General features: G+C 40.6%; 1 protein-coding gene across 2 annotated transcripts in view; it reads right to left on the minus strand.

The window, feature by feature from the left end:
- Nucleotides 1–314: 314 nt before the first annotated feature.
- ube3d (ubiquitin protein ligase E3D) overlaps nucleotides 315–22,320 on the minus strand; it is an 89,770-nt gene continuing 67,764 nt past the window's right edge. Inside the window, exons 10-11 of one of the 2 annotated variants that reach the window (XM_007905058.2) lie at nucleotides 11,634–11,772; nucleotides 315–551 (exon numbers count right to left, since the gene is read on the minus strand). In XM_007905058.2, coding sequence (XP_007903249.2) covers nucleotides 511–551; nucleotides 11,634–11,772 — 180 coding nt within the window. In that variant the 3' untranslated portion in view covers nucleotides 315–510. The remainder of the gene's footprint in view (nucleotides 552–11,633; nucleotides 11,773–22,320) is intronic. The other variant, XM_007905061.2, reaches the window with a different exon arrangement.

A 22,320-nucleotide genomic window follows, 5' to 3' on the forward strand; every position in this document is an offset into this window, starting at 1 on the left:
ATTATGTAAAGCGCTTTGAGACGTCTAAAAGACGTGATAAGGCGCTCTATCAAATGCAAGGATTATTATTATTGTAGCAAACAAAGGAAAAGCAGTAAATATTTATAATCTGTTCAATTTGATTTTTTTAAAGAAGACTCAGAGCTAATAGGGTTGGAGATGTAAGGAGAAATAGTATGTAAGATAGTTGTAACACTTCCCAAATAATTCCTACATGGTAATATATCCAACTTGACCATATTTCTGCATGTGATAATGTATTTTCCCTGGAGATATCAAACCTGATAAATGATTTATACCAGTCAGTGACTTCATTTTTGGTAATCTAGATGCAATGCTTTAATGTAGTCTTTTCCTTGGTGAGTCACTACTGTGATGAAATTACTATCTTGCACAGCAAGCGTATTCAATCACTTCTGTCAATCCACTATTTTTTCTTCTGAGATGATTTTCTTTCCTGTGATTTTCTGAATTAATTCACTTTTTCTCCTAATCCAAATGTCATTCCCATCAGAAAATGACAGTCATTAATCCAGATTCAAAAAGGCTACCTGTAAAAGAAAAAAATAATTACACACACTAATCTAAACGCAAGAGTCAGTTAAGCAAGAGTATGAACATGTGTTGTATACAGTAACATATTAAAATTCTCATTGAATTCAAAGCTTAATATAAATAACTTAAGACTCCTGGGTGATTTGATCCAAACATGCTGTGAAGGTCACATTTACAAGGGATGAGGTATCAAAAGGAACCTAAATAAAATAGAAAAGATTGGGCAAGCTCCTTAAAACGACGATCATAAAAGATTTTTTTGTCAGATGGGTGTCTGACACATACAGAAACCCATCATCATGCTTAAGAGTATCCAAACCCAACAGTTTTCCATGGATGCCACCGACACACAGATATTCCTGTGTCTGGAATGGAACACCAGACTCTCCTTGGAGGGCTGCACCCTGTTTATCTAATTCCGGAGAGTATTAGGCACAAGTTGGCAAGAGCCAAAGCTTGAAGACCCCAAGGAAAATAGTCACTAATTATCTTTGGATACCCGGAAAAACCATTGTCTTGATCCAAGCAAATTGTTCTCCGAGGTGAAGTATTCTTGGGCGCACAAGTCACAAATCAGGAGTAAGAAGGGAAATCAGATGGAACTTGTTTTTTTAAAACATCAAATGGAAATAGACCTGTGGAATATATTTCCAGCGAAAATTACTGAAGGAGACCAGTATAAATGAGTCAAAGAAGTCAATGCATTTGTCGCAAGAGATCCGATAGATAGAATGTGGAGAGTAGGAAACTTAAACATCAAAACATGATGGGTTTGTTTACACTGTAGTATTTTATAACAGTAGTTTCTACACTCTTTCCAAACCTTTCTAGCAAAACAAATTATTTAAACTCAAACACAAAGGAAACCACAATGCTGTTACACACAATAAACAATTTAGCTGGGTAAATTCCATAGAGAGCATTGAATCTCTGAACAGTTGCCCTGATATTTTGTGACATCTGTGTGAGCTGTGATCTTAATGTGAACATTAGTGAAATGAAATGGCGGTTGTTTTTTTTTCTTGGTTACAAGTTAATCAGTTTGTTCCCACAGGAAATAAAATATACAAAATGTAATTTACCAGCAACTCGTCTTCATTTTATTAGGATTTAAAATGCCAGTGCACATCAACAGCGCTCGAGCGTACTGCTGAGGGTGCTGAAAACATCACGATCTTCCACTGTTAATTAAAGTCCATTGACTTCCCAATCCTGACTTCAGTGTCCCCAAATACACATAAATCTGTGACTTTGTTGTAAAGGGCAGATAAATCAATACAGGACCACTGCAATCTTCAATTTTTTTGGTCAGTTGGGTGTCTGAACATGCGGAAAACCATCACCATGCTTAAGAGAATCCAAGACGATGTTATAACAGTGCCAGATAAAGTAGAAGACTCCCATTGCTAGGGTATGGCAGTGCTCCCCCAATACTGGGAACATAGGAACAGGAGTAGGCCATTCAGTCCGTTGAGTCTGTTCCGCAATTCTATTAGATCATGGTTGATCTGTACCTCAACCACAATTACCCGCCCTTGCCCCATATCCCTTGATACCCTCACCTCACACGAAATCTATCCATCTCAGTATTGAAAATTTGAATGGATCCAGCTGAAAATTTCAATGAAAATTGCAATGGACTGTCAGTCTAGACTATGAATTCATATCCCACCAAGGGGCTTGTGTCCGAAACCTTCTGACTCAGAGATGAGAGTGCTAAAACTAAGCCAGGTATACATAATTATAGTTGCTCTCATCTTGATATGTCAGCCTGGCGCAGTGGTAGCACTCTTATCTCTGAGTCAAAAGGCTATGGGTTCTAATCCCATAATAACAATCCTTGCGTTTGACATAACGCTTGATCATGTCTTCGAGACGTCTCAACGCGCTTCACAGAATATACTGTAAAGTGAATTGACTGTACATTTTGTGGGCAAAACACGGCAGCAAATTGCGCACAGCAGTTGGAATCACATAGTCTAAAGTTGACGCTCCAATGCGGCGCTGTGGTTGTGTTGTCAAAGATCCCCATCTGGCTGTTCAAGTGGATGTTAAAGATCCCATGACACTATTTGAGAAGAGAGGAAGTTTCTTCTGGTTCCTGGCCAACAAATTCCCAAATAAAATTGGCTTTCACTCCATGGCTGTCTGTGGGACACCGCTGTGCACAAATTGGCTGCCACGTTTCGCCCACAAATTACAGTCAATCCACTTTCCACATATCTTGTGAAGAGCTTTGAGATGTCTCGACGATGTGATAAGACGCTATATCAAATGCAAAGATTATTATTATTATCAACAACAAAGCGGGATAGACAGGGATCCTAAGACATCTGCTTAACTATCGCCTTGTGAAATCCTGAGATAACAATACACACAATCACTCCACTTCGCAATGTATTCTGCGACATCTTCCCTACTTGAAAGGCGCTCCATCAAATATAACTTCTTATTATAATAACAAACACAGTTCAGCTGTAACGACAGAGGTAGGCACAACTGGTTTTGTTAATTTTCTCAGAAGGGTACTATTTCCATGAAAATGTTTTCAAAAAATAATTATGTCAGGTGAGCGAACAGCCAAATCAGACGTGTGTCAGTTTCAATACGCAACTGTGTAAACGATGTAATGTGTATTTCAACAGGACTAATTTATGCTAAACTGTTTTTGAATGACCAGGCTAAAGTGCATCCTCCAGGAAAAGCCAGAGTCCAAATGTCAGACAAGTCAGGTTTCTAAATGGAAACACTATCTTTGATCAGTGTATGCAGCAGGACAACCGTGTGCAAACTGACTTAATAATTCAAGATTGTAACACTTTATAAATTGATTTTTTTAAAAAGCGTGTTCATACTGATTTTGGTTTTACCAAACATTGCAATTTTTGAAGAAACCAGTTAAACTGTTACGGTTCAAAAGTATTTCATAGAACAGAAATAACCTGCTTTCACACAACTGTAACTGGTCTTTTAACTTGCTGACCTTTGTCAGGAAAGGTAAGTTGAGCTTTATCCTCTTTGATCAATTCAACTGCTTTCTTCTCAGCCAGTGTAAGCAGTGCTCACACCAGGCTTACTAATGGCTGAGTGACTGACATTTGCAGCCATCCAAATATAACCTTAAACAACACGGGCATGTTCAAAGCACTGCTTTGAAGAGCTTAATTCAACGGACAAAAAGGCTACCCTGTGTGCATCATTTTAGACCTGGGAAAGGTGGGAGACGAAATCCCACATGCACGCAATCTTTAGATATCTTTAATCGTGACACAGACAAGATAATTAATTTTGTGGAAAGGGTTCTGCAGCTTGCCAGTTGTATCGATGAGCTGCTACATCATTGGCGTAGAATGGAAAAAATAATAGTGTTTCTTTATAAGTCAAACAGATGTTATCTTTGTAATCCCTTAAGTAAAGTGTATATTAAAAGACTGGCAAGCTCTTTTCTAAATTCTCCTTTTATTCTAGAGAATTGATGTAAAGCATAACATAAATATCTAATGTAGGCTCAGGTGACTCAAATAAACTACCTGTGCGGTATGATTCTCTGCATGAATGCCTGCTTTATGAGAACAAAACTCTACAAGCTTGGTTCTGTACTGCTTGACCATGTAACAGAATCTGGATAAATACACATAAGATGGCATTATAGAATCCCAAATCTTTATTCATATTCTTTCTCATCATGTCAGTCGTGATTCAATTATATTTTGATAGAAATGAATTATGCACTTATAAAGATTTAACTGCAGAAGATTGTGCAATTCCTAACCTGTCTTTCTCCCCACCCCCAACAGATTTCCAAATTAATAACTAACAAGCAGACTGTAAGCTATGTGGATTTACAATTCCAAATCGTATATTGCACATGCGAAACACAAGTTAAATAACAATTAAAAATTACATTTGTATAGGATCTTTCACGTCGGGACGTTTGATACGAGCCATACTGCTTCACTTATAACATGCACCATTTACATTGGAAAGTGTACCAGAAAAACCCTGGTGTACATTGAATGCTGAAAGGGTTTTAGAAAACCTTTGCACTGCTGGCAAAAAAAAATTCTCACACCCACACAAGGTTACTAGGCCTACAATTTCCCTGCATTGTGCGACTAAATTACATCTCGTATCCTGGCTCCAATTCCACATTAAGTCGGACAAAATGTCCGTCCCGATGCTTCTACCTTAACTGGTTTCAAAGAGTTTCACAGGATTTACCATAAAGGCTGAGAATTTTGCAGGCGAATGCAGCAGGCGAGATGCACACGGAAATAATAATAATCCTTATATTTGATATAGCACATTTTGCATCCTGGGAGGATGTCCCAAAGAGCTTCACTTTATTTTGTAAAGTGCAATGTTTGTGTATATATGTGTTTTGTGGGCAAACTTGGCAGTCAATTTGCACACAGCAATGTCACACAGACAGCCATAAAGTGAATGACCAATTTTATTTGGGGGATTGTTGGATTGTTAGCTTTTCGAATAATGCCATGGGATCTTTAACATCCACCTGAACAGGCAGATAGGGCCTTGCTATAATGTCTCATCAGAAAGAACAACACCTCCAACAATGTAACGCACTCCAGTGCTGCATTGGAGTGTCAGCTTAGACCTGGGTGGTCCAACCTTTTTTGGTGTCAAAGGCTGGATTTCACGTGAGAGAAGTCTGCGGGCCGCATAAGCAATATTTTTGTTTTTCTCTTCCAGAAACATAAAGAATCATATAGAAATCCTGTTTAAAATTGTGTGACTGTATTACTTAATAATGATCATCTCAAATGAAAATAAATGCAACAAATTTTGTAATGTATTAAAGTCAAAATACAAGATATCAACTGAGCACATGGAGGCCCCAACAGAGAATGCTCAACAAAACCCTATCAGATTAATCCATCATTGCAAAACTAACAAAGATAATTTTGAATAAAGATTATTTTGAATATAAAATATATAAAATATAAAATAATTCAGTTTCACTAGTTTTCAGCAAAGGGACTATTAGTGTATGATGCAGTGGGAGGTAGTACATGCAATTCCATTTTGTTTCAGCAAACCTACCAAACCTTTTTGTAGCTTAGTGGTTGAGCACTCGTCTCGCAAGCTAGAGGATCTGGGCTCAATTCCAGGCTGAGTGAAACATTGGGCAAATTTCCTTACTCCACATACCTCTGTTCACCTAGCAGTAAGGAGGAACCCAGTTGTTAGACGTATTGGCAGATCGCTTTTTTGGGGGTAAAATTCCCTCAAAAAATAATTTGGTCACTCAATCCACGACTGTTTATGGGACACTGCTGTGCGCAATTGGCTGCTGTATTTCACCCACAAAATAAGCAGCCAATTCACTTTACAGTATATTCTGTGAAGCGCTTTGAAACATCTCGACAATATAAGGCGCTATATCAAATGCAAGGATTGTTATTATTATTTTCAATACACAAATAATCAATTTCCCACTTACACTGAAATGCTCTATTTTCTAATTCTATCTTCCGTTTCCTGCAGAGACTTATAGTCCTGCTGGGCCTAGATTCTCCCTGCAACTCCCCAGGTTACACAAGGCACGAGTAACATGGATCCTGACGGTGCTGTCACAGCATGCAGACCGATCACAAGAGAGGTGCAGCTGGGAGATAAAACTGAAGTCTGAAATAGTTTGCAGGCTGCATAAAATCACCCACCAGGTCGCTGGAGGCCGAGTGCTGCCGGTTGGACCATGTTGGCTTATACTACGTGGGTTCCAAATTCACAACCTTCTGTCTCAGAGGCAAGAATGCTATCACTGCTGACATCCAATGGCCAGATGCCTATTTCCCTTTGGATAAACTAGGAAGAAATATTGACAGTGAAATTACACATGATCCATTGGAAGGGTCAGACTTGATGAGCTTTAATGGTCTTTGTTCATGTTGTACTTTTTTTACGATAGTGGCATGGGATGACGAGTCTTCACCCCCTGTGGCAAAGTAATTGTCCAACCATGCTCAAGAATACAAAAGACAGTGCTAAACTGCTGATGACTGTGAATATAATAAACATAATAACTGAGTTGAATGAGGCAGTAGATATCAATTTGATTGTTCATTAAATTTACTGCGTGATTGCCAAGTCCTGTATTTCTTTAAATGTTTCATGTGCCTTTTATCATGATAAACCTATGACGCATCAGTTTCACTGATGAGAAAACACATTTAGGAGGCATTTCATCCCTCTATTTTCCATTAAAGCTTCAAACAATCTCAGTAGAATTGGCCACAATTCTCCATAGGTTCGCTCTACTGCCTCAATTTATGAATTTCATCACCATCATATTGTCAATTCCTTAGTCACAAGTCAGCAGTTATAAACATTTGCGGGTACATTTGCTCATTCACCATCAAAAACTAACTTATTCTACAATGAGCTATTAATGTTTGGTTAAAATCTTTAGGGATATATCAGCGCAAACTACTCCCCGCAGAAAGGGTTAATAATACTTTTAAACACATTATAAATCCCACAGGCTCTTCTCCAGGTGGGTTTAGCAATCTCTCCCAGGCCTCAGGGAAGCTAAGGTAACAGTTCTGTACAGATAGGAACACAAACCTCATAGGCAGCAAGCAGCTTGGGCTTAGCTGCCAGATACGTCACCTGAGCAGGTGTTTTCTACTTCGCAACGTCCAACTTAACAGCTCTCCTGAGGTACCTACAGGCCTCTGTGGATTCCTAACTCCACATGGGCAAATATAAAACAATCCTTTTAAAACAACTGGGGATCTTTGTCTAGGTGTGTGTGGGGGGAGTAAAAGGAGCATCAAAGCAGATATGCCACACAGATCCAACGCACAAACACTACAAGATCACAGGCCATGTACAAGCATATATAAACTCACAAAGTGATGCTTCCTTCTAAATGAGATGGCAGCTTCATGTTCAAGCACAGAAAGTTCACATAGATGCTGTACTACGTTATTACTGTGCCTGTTCTTCTAAGGAACTCATGAAAGGAAATCACTTCCCTAATGTCCCTAGGGGGTATCCCCTGTCTATGAAGTTTACCCATTGTACTAGGATCTAATTTTGGCAATAGGGGCTCAGGGGAATCAGAAGCATTTGCCAAGTTTAATTAAAATGTAGAAGTGCTTAGAAGTTACTAATGACCTGATGGACTCATGAGTAAAGGCACTGCTGAGTGAGCACTAGTCACAGCTTTGAATCCCAGTATGTGCTGTATTAGCTCATCTTAGCTGCGTCAGCCATTGGGGTCGCAATTTGCCTCAGTGTCCCAAGTCTGAGAGGGAAAGAATGATCCAATGTCCCCATTCGTGATCACTATCCAGAGCTGCCTGCTGTAAGGCTCCTCAGCATTCCAAGACACTATCCTGTGCGAAGCGTGCTGTATAAATGCAAGTTATTGTATGAATTTGGGGTGAGGAGAGGCTCAGTTAGACAAGGCTGCAAGGTCCATTGTCCAGCTCACACAAGAGTAGCTCCCCTGCCATAACCCTCTCGAAGCCAAAAAATGCAAACTTCTCCATAAACCGAGCAGGGGAGAAACATGGAGACGAAAAATGAACAGACAGCCCCAGTGGTGTAGTGCAGTGGTGGCCAACCATGGCTGGCCATTAAAATAAATGTTCTTGATTGAATATTTCTTGATTCATGCTGTAAATCAAGAAATATTCAATAAAGAAAAAATGAAAACTCACTGCCAATCAAACATGGACTTACCTAGACTGGTGCGAATGTTCGGGGGACCACTTTTTGACAGGTTAACCACCACTGTAGTGGGTACAGCTGTAGCGTACGTACTATGACCTCACTGGTTCCAATATCAGTCCCGCTAACACCTGATCTCAGCCAGGATTACATGGGAAGACTAAATTGGCCACAACTTTCCCAGGTTAAGGGAGGGGGAAAGCAGCCAGGGTTCCTGTTCTTGGACCCGCTTTAGCATCCTCTACTGGATGTATGTGTGATTGGCAGCTGATGGGGTCAGGCTCAGCTCTGACACCTTCAATGATCAAGTGGCTTGCTAACACATGAATATTGGTTACTTGGCAGGTACTGGGGAGCAACCAGCTTCCATGGCATTACAGCCCGAGAGGAAGTTGAGCAGGAGCAGAGAGGCCATTTGGGACAAAATTAGAAAAATGTAGTAGGACACACTATATATCAGAAATTAGCAGAGGGAAAAAGTTTGTACTTAAAAACAGTTATTAAAGCAGCAACTGAACGGCAGCTAATCAATAATTATCAGGAGATGAGGTAAAACATTTTTTTCACAAAATGAGTTTAACATTTTGAATGAGCCAGGATTACACATCGGGATTTGTCCGCCAGGAAATCTTTCATCTGGGGAAAGCTTCATTCATTTCTAAAGAATCACCGGCTTGCGACAGCCGCATCTGTTCACTCTGTTCTTCAAGTGCCTCTGCGGTCCAGAGAAAACATACAGAAAATAAGGGTATCCAACATCAGAAATGTATCAAATTTGCCTTGGGGCAGTTTCTGTAACTGTTTCTCTCTCTGTGCATCAACTATTTGCTGATGTACGGTTCCACAGGTGTCAGTCACCCTCTGGTACCTCGGTCCACATCCTCCACACGTGAGCCCAGACAGTGAACCTGCCTCGACTATTCAGCTGTGGTGGAAAGGTGGGGCACCCCATCTAAATCCGATTCAACACCCAGTCTGTGCTGTTAACTGATTTTAACTAGGATGCTACCACTGGCCTCAGTACTCCCTGGGGAATGAAAACAAAACATCAGTGAGGATTCCTCACAGACAGCTTCCCAGATAATGGGCAGGTCAGTGAGAGTGGGATCGGCGCTACATAAATTGGCTGCCTGCAAAAACAGTCAATACACCTGACAGCAATTGCCGCAAAATGCTTTGAGATGCTTAACTGTAAAAGTGCAATTTCTTTTCTTCTTTGCCTACCTTTCATGACTTATGTATTGTGCTGTTAAATAAGGTTGAAAAGATTATTAATTGAATAATAATGTGAATTACTATTCTTTAGTGGGTACTTGTGATCTTTAGTCCATATTGGATATCGTCCAGTGATCATTAAAATGTGACACGGAATGGTTTAGATAATCAATATATAGTTACGGAAAAAAACTGATTCACCAAGTACTTAAAACCTGAATTCACTCCAACATGTTCCCATTTTGATGAAGGCTGCCTCAAACATTCTTTCAACATATCCATGCAAGGAGTTTTTGATGAATGCAATGTAGATGCCAGTTACTGATTTTTTTAACCAGGCAAGTGTATTAAACTGAAATTAACAAGCAACAACAAAGATATGTATAACGTTTGACGTCATTCTTGGGGTGGCGGCGGGAATTAATAAACTAAATGTCACCGGTATCTTCTATTTTTGTCTCTTCCCCTCCTGGAGGTGCTGAGTGTTTCTGGATAGTGGTTCCACAAGCTGTTTTCCTGTACCTCGCCCACGTGACCATTCCTATGTGTGAATCTGGACAGCGGATGTTGACAAAGTAAACTGGGAACTTCACCAATCTGTGCAGCTCAGTTTCATACTAGGCATTGGCTTTTGCAATTGATGGAGCTTCTGCTTCTGCTAATTACATGCAAGACAAAGGGTATGTCTCTGTGAAAGGTGCTATATAAATGTAACTTGTTGTTGCTGTCTCACTGAATTATGAAACAATAATCCATTCAGTACTTCAGATCACATCACAATCATTCAAGAGTGGTGCTGGAGCTACTTATATTCATGATCTTGAACACCAGTCTTTAAGCACATAGAGAAAGATAATAATAATATAGCAGAAATTAAGCTGATGAAAAGGTGTTTGTCGAGTGGAGGGAGCGGCCAAGTAGGTGTGGCTGCAGCAGGTCACACAGGAAATAATAATAATCCTAGCACCTTATCACATCGTTGAGTCATCTCAAATCGCTTCACAGAATGTATTGTAAAGGGGATGCACTTGGATGCTCACTCCACCTCACTGAATCAGATCGAACCTTTGTTTGACCCTCAATTTTCCTTTCTACCCCATATCTGTGCCATGACCCACTCTGCCTTCCCCCTACTCCGCAAAATCGCCCAGCTCCGCCACTGTCTCACACAGCAGGTCGCCGAAACCCTCATACACGCTTTCATTACATCGAGGCTTGACTATCCAAACTCCTTGCTTGTCGGCCTTCCCAACTCTTCTCTCATCCAGAACTCTGCAGCCCGTGTGCTCTCCCACACCAGACTCTGTGACCCTGACTTCCCATCACACAGAGGACACAATTCACGATTCTGGTCCTCACTTTCAAAATCCTCTATGGTCTTGCCCCCCACTACCTCTGCGACCTCCTAAACCCCTACCATCCTGCTTGCTCCCTCTGCTCAGCTGGCTCTGGCATGCTTCACTTCCCCTGCCTCACTCGCCCTATCATTGGCGGGCGGGCCTTCTCCCACTCTGCCCCCACCCTCTGGAACTCCATCCCGCAGTCCCTCCGCCTCACCGCCTCCTTTGCCTCCTTCAAGATCTATCTCAAGACCCTCCTCTTAGACCGTGTTTTTGATCACCCTTCTTCCCCCTCTGCCCTCCACCCTCCCTGATCCTAACCCCCAGCTCGGGTCCGAAACTCTGTCTGTTCAGCACCTTGGGGCATCCTCCCGACGGGAAAGGGGCTTTACAAATGTAATTTTGTTGTTGTTGTTGGATTGACTGTGTATTTTGTGGGCGAAATGCGGCAGCCAATTGCGCACAGCAGCGTCCCACAAGCAGTCGTGGATTGAGTGAGCAAATTTCTTTTCAAATCCTTTCATGACATTGCCCACCCAATGTTGTGTGGGGCGAGGACATGAAATAATCTGAATATGATGACGAAGAACTTGAATTTGATCGCCTGGGGGGACAAAGAGCTAGTGGAGCCGAGCAAGGAAGCGATAAGCTGAAAGACTCTGCTGCAGGACAGGACACAAGCTGCAGAGTTTGGGATGGTCTGCAGCTTGTGTAAGAGAAGCTGGGAAGTGAGGTGATTAATCAAGCCAAGTTCGGATAATCAAGCCTGGACATGATGAAAGGGTGGATGAATATTCCTGGATTAAGTGAGCTGCCTGTTACCCTTCTGGGGAGAGTGTGCTTCCTCCATTCCAGGCAAATGGCTCCATTTCTTGCACAAGTGGAACTCTGTCTGGTTTGGATACTCTTTAGTTCTGCATGGTTCTGCATGTGCCAGGTACCCAGCTGATCCAACAAAAAGCTATTAACAAAACACAGAGTGTGATACTTATGTAATTTTATATCTGGTAACAGAACTTTAAATGTTTAGCACTGGTACAGCACTGCTAATAACGTCTCATTATCTGGTGGGCCATTCTAAGACATCAGTTTAAAGGTAGCTTCAGCTCACAGTATCCAGTCCACACTCCCAACTCGTAGAGCTCTGTGCTACCTTTCCGGGGCTGAACAGATACACCTATTTTTTTTCAAGAAGTTGATTTTTCACTCCACAACTATAAGGGGCTGAGACCAATTGTTATCCTCTTCCCACCCCCACCCCACCTCCCAAACTCCCACCATGGTTGAAATCAAATCTGGGACCTTCTATGTCTATGTGATCATGTTCTCATTGGACTTTACTGAGCCATCACAGAAGCTGATATTCTTAAAAACTAGGTTGAAAACAGTACGATACTACCATTACGTCAATCTCCTCTGTGCTGGTGACCCCAGCAACAAGGAGGCAAGGTCAGGGCACTGGGAAATCAATACGTTTATAACATTAATCCTTATCCTTTTAATGGGTGCATAAATCCTAACCACTGATAAAGGAGAAGAATGACAATACAGGGCAGATGTTAAATTGCATTAGGTTCTAATGCATTGGCACTAACATAGTTTAACAACAGTGCAATGGTACAAAATTCACTCACTAATTTAATCCATAAGGGTTTACAAGATAAAATCTAGAAGATATAAAGTTAGTGGGAGGAACTGCTAAACAAGACAATTATCAGAAGCCCCACAGCTGCTGAACAGTATGCAGAGGGGCTGAAATGAAATTCTGAAGATAGTTTGTATACTAACATGCAGACTTATTTGTTTGAAACTTATCCATAATGTAAACCCTGTGAGCTGAAATGCCAATCTTTTATAATAATGATGCTTGCATTTTATCGTGGAGTCCTGTAGCTCAGTGGTTAGAGCACTCGCTTTGCAAGCGAGAGACCTGAGTTCAATTCCAGGCAGAGGGTGAAACCTTGGGCAAGTTTCCTTACTCCACACAGAGCCTAATAATAATCCCTCCAAAACCAAAAAAACAGTAATAAAATTGGTCATTTTCAATCCACGACTGTTTGTGGGACATTGCTGTGCGCAATTGGCTGCCGCGTTCGCCCACAAATATACAGTCAATTCACTATACAGTGTGTTCTGTGAAGCGCTTTGGGACGTCCTCCCGAAGTGAAAAGCGCTATATCAAATGCAAGGATTATTATTATTATCGCGTCATTAAGACGACTCAAAGCACTTCACAGAATATATATATATATATATATATATATATGAGGCACTTGAAGTGGATTGACTGTATTTTGTGGGTGAAATGCTGTAGCCAATTGCACACAGCAATGTCCCACAAATAGTCATAGATCAAGTGACCATTTTTTTTTGAGAGATTATTACTTCTGGAAAGCTATCTGCCAATCAACTAAAATTGGATTCCTACTTACCGCTAGGTAAGATGAAGAATGAGGAGTAAGGAAACTTGCCTAATGTATTGCCCCGCCAGGGAATTGAACCCGGGTCCTCTCGTGACACTACAGGACTCCACTCTTTTTACTTACGCTAGATCTGAGAGTCAGCATGAATAACTTAAAAAGCATGTTTAATCCCTAACCAGCTACTTAGGGAGCATTTGTTTTTATTTTGCTAAATAAGAATTTATCAAATCTTGCACTTATTTTTGTTATAAGTGCGATTAGAATGCCACGAAAATATCGATCTCAGAACATTTATCAGAGAAATTAAAAGTTCCTGGTCAAAGATGGCATCCATCTCAAGCAATCACATGTAACTTTGTTCACAGACAAAATAACAGATTCATTGTGTCCATTGAGTATAGTGAAGGAGTTAATCTGTGAAAGGGTGAAGCACTACTGCACACAAATTCTGGTTAGAGTGCAGTCTCAATCATTACAACATTATCAGTCTTTTGTATTTGAAGCTTGTAACTATATAGAGTACATGTACCTAGTTGAAAAAAACCATTAGCTATTACAATTGCTGTTATATTTGATTTCTTTTCAATTCATAGATCTTATATGTGGAAGATTACTTCAAAATAACGTACTTTTACTCTGATTATCGTTGCAGCGAGAATAGAAAATAATTTTTGTGTCAAAACCTTTTCCCTTATCACTCCGAGGAAGAAAGTAATAAAATAATATCTCCTTGGTCTGACTGCAATAAATCTCCAATGAAAAATCTCAATCCCTGTGTGTGCAAAGGATTCTTTATTAGAGGCTTACAGCTAGGTTTCTGTGCGGGGATTGGTTGATCACACATTCACTAACGTCAGAAGTTAGACTACTCTCAAATCTTATGGCAAAGCAGCAAGTTCATTTTCATGACCTTCTAGTCTGAAATTTCTACACGCTCTTTCCACATACTGTCTTCCAGACCACTTATTTACAGCGCAGTGTGGGGAGAGAAAGTAACAGATATTCAGCTGGGATGGGATAATGTTAATAACATTAGAATTAATGGTAATCACATTAACATTAATATCATTAACATAAATAATGTTAATAATGATAATGGATAATAACACCCATTGTCAAAATGATTTTTGGGGATTCAGGTAGAAACCCGTAACCATGCTTAAAAATATTCCAACCTATGGACTGAGGCTTCCACATATGTAATGCCACCTGCAGATGGAAATTCCCCTTTGCCAAAATGAGATGAAGGGGGAAACTAGGAAAAAACAGATAAACTGTCACACAGTGTAAAAAAGTGTTTGGAGACTCTTATGGCGATCAGTTTCCATGTGTGTGTCACCTAGAACCACAACAATAGTTTCACATACAGCAAGAAAATGTTGAGGCGATGGAGCCGACACTCAGAATGTTATTGTGGGGTCTGGGAACAAACCATAAAACAGCTGGAAGCATCTTGGATTCTTATTTATCAGAGTCCAATTAATAAACATATGTGATTTAATCTCAGCCTTGAACTTCTTCAACAAAAGGTAACGTAAGGCAACAACTCAGATGCTACTTTGAAGGCAGGAAGAGGGAAGGGAAACTCATCTGACCTAGATTTGCAAAGAGATCTATATTCCATTGCGTTAAAGTCCTTAATAAACAGCTACTGATTTGAGACCGAATACAAGTCTCCCCCTGTGCTGTAATTCGCTGACAAAATACAATCACTAAGTTTTACATTAAAATCCTGTGAAGCACCTTGAAACATGAATAGACACTATATCAAAAAGCTTATTATTATTAATATAATTTCTAAGATTCAGGAATACAAGGACATCACAATATGTCTGTTCTCTATCCTCTTTCAAAAGGACTGAGGAAGCGGTTACCTCTTCATAATGAAAGGCTGAATTAAATTGGGTTATATTCCCCAGAGTTAAACTAAGATTAAGGGGTGATCTGACTGAGGTGTTTAAAATAATGAGAGGAATTGACAAAGCAGACAGGAAACAACTCTTCTCTTCAAAAGACAAATCCAGAACAAGGACATAGGGGACACCATATTAAAATGAGCCTCACCAGTTAAAAGTAGATCCAGGAAGCATTTCTTTACACAAACGGTTACAAAAACGTGTAATGCTACAGATGCTCAATGAATTCAAACAATTAAAATGGAAACAGATAGGCAATTGCAAAGTAGTAATAATAATGGAAGCAAGAGAATGTGATTAAGGAATATTTTATAGGAGCTGCAAAGATCTTATATAAAAAAAGCAGAGCAGACTTGACAGAGTAAATGATTATAGCTTTGATTTGCTCCATCCACTTGCCCACAATCCATTGCCAAAAGCCAGCTTAATGCTGTGGTGGCTGCTTTAACAGATGTCGTATCAGAGGAGTGGGGCTCATGTGGAGTATAAACGCTGACCTGGACTAGTTGGGCTGAATGGCCGTGTACATCTGTTCCTACATCAACAACAACAAAATTACATTAAGAGCGCCTTTCACGTCAGGAGGACGTCCCAAAGCGCTGAACAGTCAGGTGTCGGGGCCCGAGCATGGGGGAGGGGGGTGTAGGGGTGAGGGAGGGTAGAGGGGTGGGAGGGCAACCAAAGGCACGGTCGAAGAGAAGGGTCTTGAGACCGGCCTTGAAGGAGACAAGGGAGTAAGTGAGGTGAAGGGACCGTGGGATGGAGTTCTAGAGTGCGGAGTCAGAGAGGCTGAAAGCCCGGCCACCGATGGTAGGGCGGGTCGGGCAGGAGACATGGAGCAGGCAGGAGCCTGATGAACGGAGGGAGCGGGCAAGTCGGTAGGGAGTCAGCAGGTCAGAGAGGTAGGAGGGGGCAAGGCCATGGATGGCCTTAAAGGTGAGGACGAGGATCTTGAACTCGAACCTCTGGGGGATGAGGAGCCAGTGGAGTCGGGGGAGGGTGCGAGTGATGGGATCACGGAGCCTGGTCCATGAGAGTACACGAGCTGCAGAGTATTGGATGATATTAACAGTCTTTTTTTCCCAGCGCCTTGGGACGTCCTCCTGACGTGAAAGGCGCTTTATAAATGGAATCTTGTTGTTGTTGTTGTTTAGTGAAACACGTCTGAGCTGGCCATGTGTAGGGAAATAAAAAAAATATAGGTAGAGAAAAGACCATCAAGGGAGCTTTTCCTGGTGTCTTGGCCAAACATCCTGCAAATAAAATTGGTCACTCACTCCATAGCTGTTTGCAGGACATTTCTGTGGCAAACTGAATACCACATTCGCCTACAAAATACACAATCACCACATGTTATAGTAAATACTGTGCAGCGCTACGAGATAACTTGACAACATAAGGTGCTTTTCTTGTGTGACAGTTTAGGAAGGAGTTTGCTAACACACAAATGAACATAAGAGGTGGTGGAGTGGAATCTGAGAGCTGCAGCACAAGGCATCACCACTTCCCAGTTCCCTTATTCTGTGGTAAACTACACTGCAGCCTTTCCAAACAACATCGACATACGGTCTTTTCCATGATAAGCCGTGATTGTCTGGCAACCCTTCCTACTTGCATGGTCTTATTGGTACCTTTGATTTGACTACCACCGGGGAACAAAATTTTCATTTCAATGTACTCTTTAACCTTTTGTTTCCCATAATTTTGTTGCAGTTACTGAAGGAGATAAAGAAAGCTATTTTATTTTACCCAGTGGGTGTTTTGTTTTAAAGTAATATAGGCAGACACAAAGAAAAGGAAATTTGGGGTGACCAGCTTCACAGTACACATTATCCGGAAAAGCAACACATAACATTAAGCAGCTCACACAATGCCGGATCTGGCCTTGTCAGTCTGCACAGCTCAGGTCATCTGGTGTTGGGTTGGCATCTTTCCCAACTATTCATAGATGGTGTTTAAAATGAGGTGAAACCTCAACTCCTGCTAACCATCAAGCTTTTTCATAGCTATCTCGGTCTGTATTCAGTTTCCTACCAGCAGTAACAACACTCCCAGTCAGAAAAATGGTTTTGTACTTAATCAGTGCATGATAGAAAGAATCATTTGAGCAGTTGTTGCCTTTTCTTTCAAGTCAGCCCCAATGTGTTGGGAGTCCAGCAGCTGTAACCTAATTGACATTCTATTGATCTGTAAGTTGACAAGGGTTGCAGAGTGGTTGCTAGAAGGGGTTATCTTCTCGTAATATTATTTGTGAACACTGTGTGTCCATGTCCCTTTTCTCTGTAACTTTTGACATAGTATTTTTAAGAATCACTGGAGTCTAGGCACTCTTGAGATGAAAGAAGGCAGCTGTTACATAAGTCAGACTGGCTCAGTTGGTAGCACTCCTGCTTAAGTCAGAAGGTTATAGTTCAAGCCCCAAGTCAGGACTTGAAACTCTTATAGTCAAGGCTGACACTTCAGTGCAGTGCTGTTGTCTTGATGGAGGTGCTGCCCTTCGGATAAGACGTTAAACTGAGCTCCTGCCTGCCTGGTCAGGTGGATGTTAAAGATGCCATGGCAATATTAAAAAAAAGAAAGGAGTTTCTTCTGATATCCTGGCCAATAATCCAGAAGTAACATTGGTCATTCACATTATGGCTGTTTGTAGCAAATTGCTGTGTGTAAATTGGCTGGTGTGTTCACACACAAAAACACAGTCACTCCACCTTACAGTATATCCTGCATTGTTACTTTGGGACTTATGCCTGACATGAAGGCGCTATACCAAATGTATGGATTATTATTTATTTAAGTCAAATTGGGTCAGGTTATTAAGCGCTTATTGAATCTGACACATCTCGACTGTATTACTGACAAATGTAATGACAATAATACGCCTGTAAAAGTGAACAACAAAAGCTAATTTCAACCGTTGTGAGTAGGATGACATATTATAGGTTTAAATGTACCTGCTTTCAATGCAAGTTACTCATTGTTCAAAAATGAAGCAATTTGCATAGTTTAATGGGATTTATAATATATATGCAGTAACTTCTGAAATTTAAGATCCTATTTAAGTATCATTAAGAGCATAATGTGTCTTAGAAAAGGGAGAGTGTGTCACTTTGTGCACTGCTGTTGGTTGAAGCTCAAGCATCAAGGTGGTTACGATGTCCCAAACAATGGGAAGAACTTCTCCAAAGTCTTTACAGTTGTGCATCGTGTACAGACCAATGATGGTTCACAATCAGACTTCAAACACAGATAATGAGCACTGCATAATTTATGTGGGATGACAGCTGGAGAAGTCGTTTTCATTATAAAGATGAGTTTTGAGTCACACAATAGATGTAAGCTCAATACAGAGAACTAAAATGTTCAGTGCAAAATTGTTTGTTAGTTATCTGGTTTTATTTATTTTAACTGCTACCACTTGACATGCGATTGCTATTTTGACCGGTTTAACAGCTGGTGATTTTTGTAAAAAAAAGAAAATCTGAAACCTAATCTCAAAACCTAATCAGGCTTTTAAAGTATGAAATGTTAAGGTTAACCCGGGGTGCTGCCTTCTTTGTGCTTTGACAGGAGTTCAGCTTTCATGTGCAAACAGAAAGGGCTGCTATCCAATGGGGTGAAATCACCAGAGACTCTGTTCCTCTCATAACATTTCAGTCCGCTGATCTTCTCCCCCCCCACTGTAGTACGCACCGCCTCGTTCTGGGCTGTGCCCTCGGTCCTTTTATTCCCCTCACTGACAGCAGATTTGTTATCTCCCACACAAGGAAAAAAACATCCCTGAATTGCCATTTATTATTTCTCTTTCTTTCCGCCCTCTACCTTCTCAGGGTGCTGACTCATGCTGTGGTACTGTTCAATGAACACCAGCAGCTCACTGGTATTTGAGCGAATGGCCATTCTTCACTTGTGAGCTTGGAGTGAGAATCAGCAGCTTATGCGACCATTGCAGTAGAGACTGATCCTGACTCTCACACGCTTTGTACTTTCTAAGCATATGCTCACTGATCAGCAGTGGTCACCCTGAATGTTTCTTAAAGGACGTTGAATGAATTGGCATTAGACACTGTTACATTTAAATCTAAACCAAATTCCATCTGGTATCCAAGAGCTTACATGGAAAAACATTCCATTGTCAATTCTTCAGTTCATTCAGGTTTATTTTTATAGTTGAAGCTTTTCATGCAAGTTGTTGCTGCTGTTGTATCATATCCATATAATTTTTTTCTGCGAACTACCCCAAACCTCCTGGGTTTATAGTTCACATCACGTGCAATGGAGCTTATCTTAAGTCAGAAACAACAACTTGTATTTACATAACGCTCTTCACATAGCATAAAATCTTGAAGTACTTTACACAATCGTGATCTGCCACAGAACAAGGGGGAGGCAACCGTAATTGCAGCAAACAGGTGGGTAGGTTGTAAAGTGGTATTTAATGACAGATACCGAGAGGTGGAGTGAGACAGAGGGTTAGAGGGAGTGAGTTTCAATTTAGGAGCATTGTGACTGAAGGCTCAGCTACTGATGGTGGCATGGAGGGAATCCAACAGCCAGGATGTGCATCTTTCATCGCTATATTCATTTTTATAGTGCAAAGGTAGCTCAAAACCCAGAGCAAGGGCTTGAAGGCTCCTCGGCACAGATTCATCATAGGGTCCAGAGGCACTGTGCCCTTGGAGAGATGTTGAGGACTGGGCGAACTAATAGCACAGTGGCGACCAGGCAGATTAATGTTTCCACTAACCTGGCAGAGATACATCAATGGGATTGCACTCGTCTCAGTTTGCATCAAAATGCATTTTCAATCTGATGAGTAGGTTGCACCTTCAAATTAGCTTTTTATGATCAGCAAAAGCAGGGTGCAACTCGTGTACAACAACAACAAGATTACATTTGTATAGCGCCTTTCACGTCGGGAGGATGTCCCAAGGCCCTGGGTATAAGTGTGGTCGTTCATTGCTCAGCCACTCAGAACAGCAAATGATACACTGAGAACTTTACAGGAACACAATTCATCAAAGTGACTCCAAAATTATTTTAGAATCCGCAAGGTAACAGATACAATATGGATTCACATAACCATCCAATTTAAACATTTCAACGGGGACCATTTTAATCAGAATCGCAAGTATCCAGATAATTGAATAATTCTGTTTGAGGTCACTAAAGTGTGTCTGTGCGTACATGGGTTCTGCTTCTTTTTACTTATTACTTCTGCCAAGGTCACTGTTCTCTCCGTCAAGATCTGTAAATTTTCTTTCACAGCTTTGACAGATTAGTAGAACTAATGGACTGACATTAGGGACTTCACTTAAATCAAGGAGAAGGCTGCACCAGGAACAAGTAGAGAGAGAAAAGTCAGCTCATAGACAATAGGGAGAATAAAGAATCTGCTCGAGAACAGTTTTGGAGGATAGAGTAAATATTTCGACCACAAAATACACAGTTAATCCACTTTAGAATATATTCCACTAAGTGCTTTGAGATGTCTCAATGACGTGATAAGCGCTATATTAAATTCAGAGATTATTTATTATTGGTGCAAACAGGTAAACAAATACAGCACAGAACACATTTCCTGGATGTTGAAGCTACTGAGCCCAAAATGAGTAAGGGAATGGGAGGAGGAAATTATTGCGAAGGGAGTGAGATGAGCGGCCTCAAATTCTACATGGTCTTAACTTGAAGACCACTGTCTTAATATTTAAGATTGTACATAATTTTGGAAAATTCATAAATTCAGTCTTAATTTGGAAACAGATTCCTAAGGTTCTTTTTGAGTACTATAGGAAACCAGCTCACAAGTTAAGCCAAAAATTAAGAATTTTTCACAACTTCTATATTTTTGTTGCTGCACTGGTGTTCAAGCTCATGATTTGTTTTATGACAAGGTTAAAAGAACCGTGGAAGTACATTTCTAAAAGAACCTGTCTTAAGGGCTCTTTAGTCTTGAAAGAAGACGATTCTTGTTGACTTCTTGAGAGAAGAGCGATTTCGGAGATACACCAGGAAGTTGTTCCTTTACCCGGAGGGTAATTAACAACTGGAACATGTTGTCAGGAAGCGTGGTTGAGACCTGGATAACTGGAATTATTTATAAAGTACTTGATCCTGTAATGGGGCGACAATAGGGTGAGTGTTCTGGAGGGATGAGATCAGATGGGCCGAAGGGTCTTCTTCAACCAAATAAATTTTGTGATCTTATGAAGTCTTAAGATAACTTAGAGACTTGGGTTTGAGTGTTAGAAATAAGGATGGAAGAATAATAAGCTTGAATGACTTTAGGGTTCAGAGAATCTCAAAGCAGACTTCACCAGGAGTTAGAGTAAATTAGCCTGTGGAGGTTTGAAAGGCTGGCTGGACTTTCTTTGTTCCCTGCTTCCCTTATGTTCTTGAACAGATGATCCATATTTTTGATTAATATGGGATGGAGGAAGGGGGTGGAGGAGAGGGAATCAGTCAAGATGTATTCTATACATTTGAAATCCCTTTCATGATTCTTTTAACTTCCAATTGCAAAAAAATCACAGGTTTGAACACCAATACAGCAACCAAAGAGTTATCACAGCAGCGGGTGTAACAAAAGGACAGCTCTCTGTCTCTCCCTCTCCTGCAGCACCATCACCACCTATAACAAGAGCCATCTGAATGATTTACTGGACCTGCTAATGACATATATGAAAAGGTCATCATTCATACGTGGCTAATTATATTAAATGATAGATTCACAAAAAAAAATTATAGCCACCAAAGTCAGCGTTGTGATATTTTACTCTTGGTGGTTAGGTCTTTATGGTGTTATGATTCTTCTTCCCAGACTTGTATGACAGGTTTCTGTAACACATATTGAGTTACAGGTACCCAAAGAAACAAAAGCTGATGAGATCTTATTCCTTTAAATATTCCCTTAACTTCTTTAAAATCTTGTTATTTAAGAACATGAGCTGCAAGAAAGTAAATTATTTTTTATGCTCCTGCAGCTCTGAACAAAATAGATTTAGGCAGTGATGCATATTTTACTCAGTTGTACAATGAAACTCAATTTAAACATTCATAATATTACATTTTGAGGGCAGTGGGGAAACAAAATTTAAAAACAATTTTGCTGTGAAATTATAGATTTATGTTAGACGTGAGAAGCTGGGTATGGGGCATTCATTTGATGAGAGC

Source organism: Callorhinchus milii, unplaced genomic scaffold, assembly GCF_018977255.1.
Source record: "Callorhinchus milii isolate IMCB2004 unplaced genomic scaffold, IMCB_Cmil_1.0 Scaffold3, whole genome shotgun sequence".
NCBI classification, from domain to species: Eukaryota; Metazoa; Chordata; class Chondrichthyes; order Chimaeriformes; family Callorhinchidae; genus Callorhinchus; species Callorhinchus milii.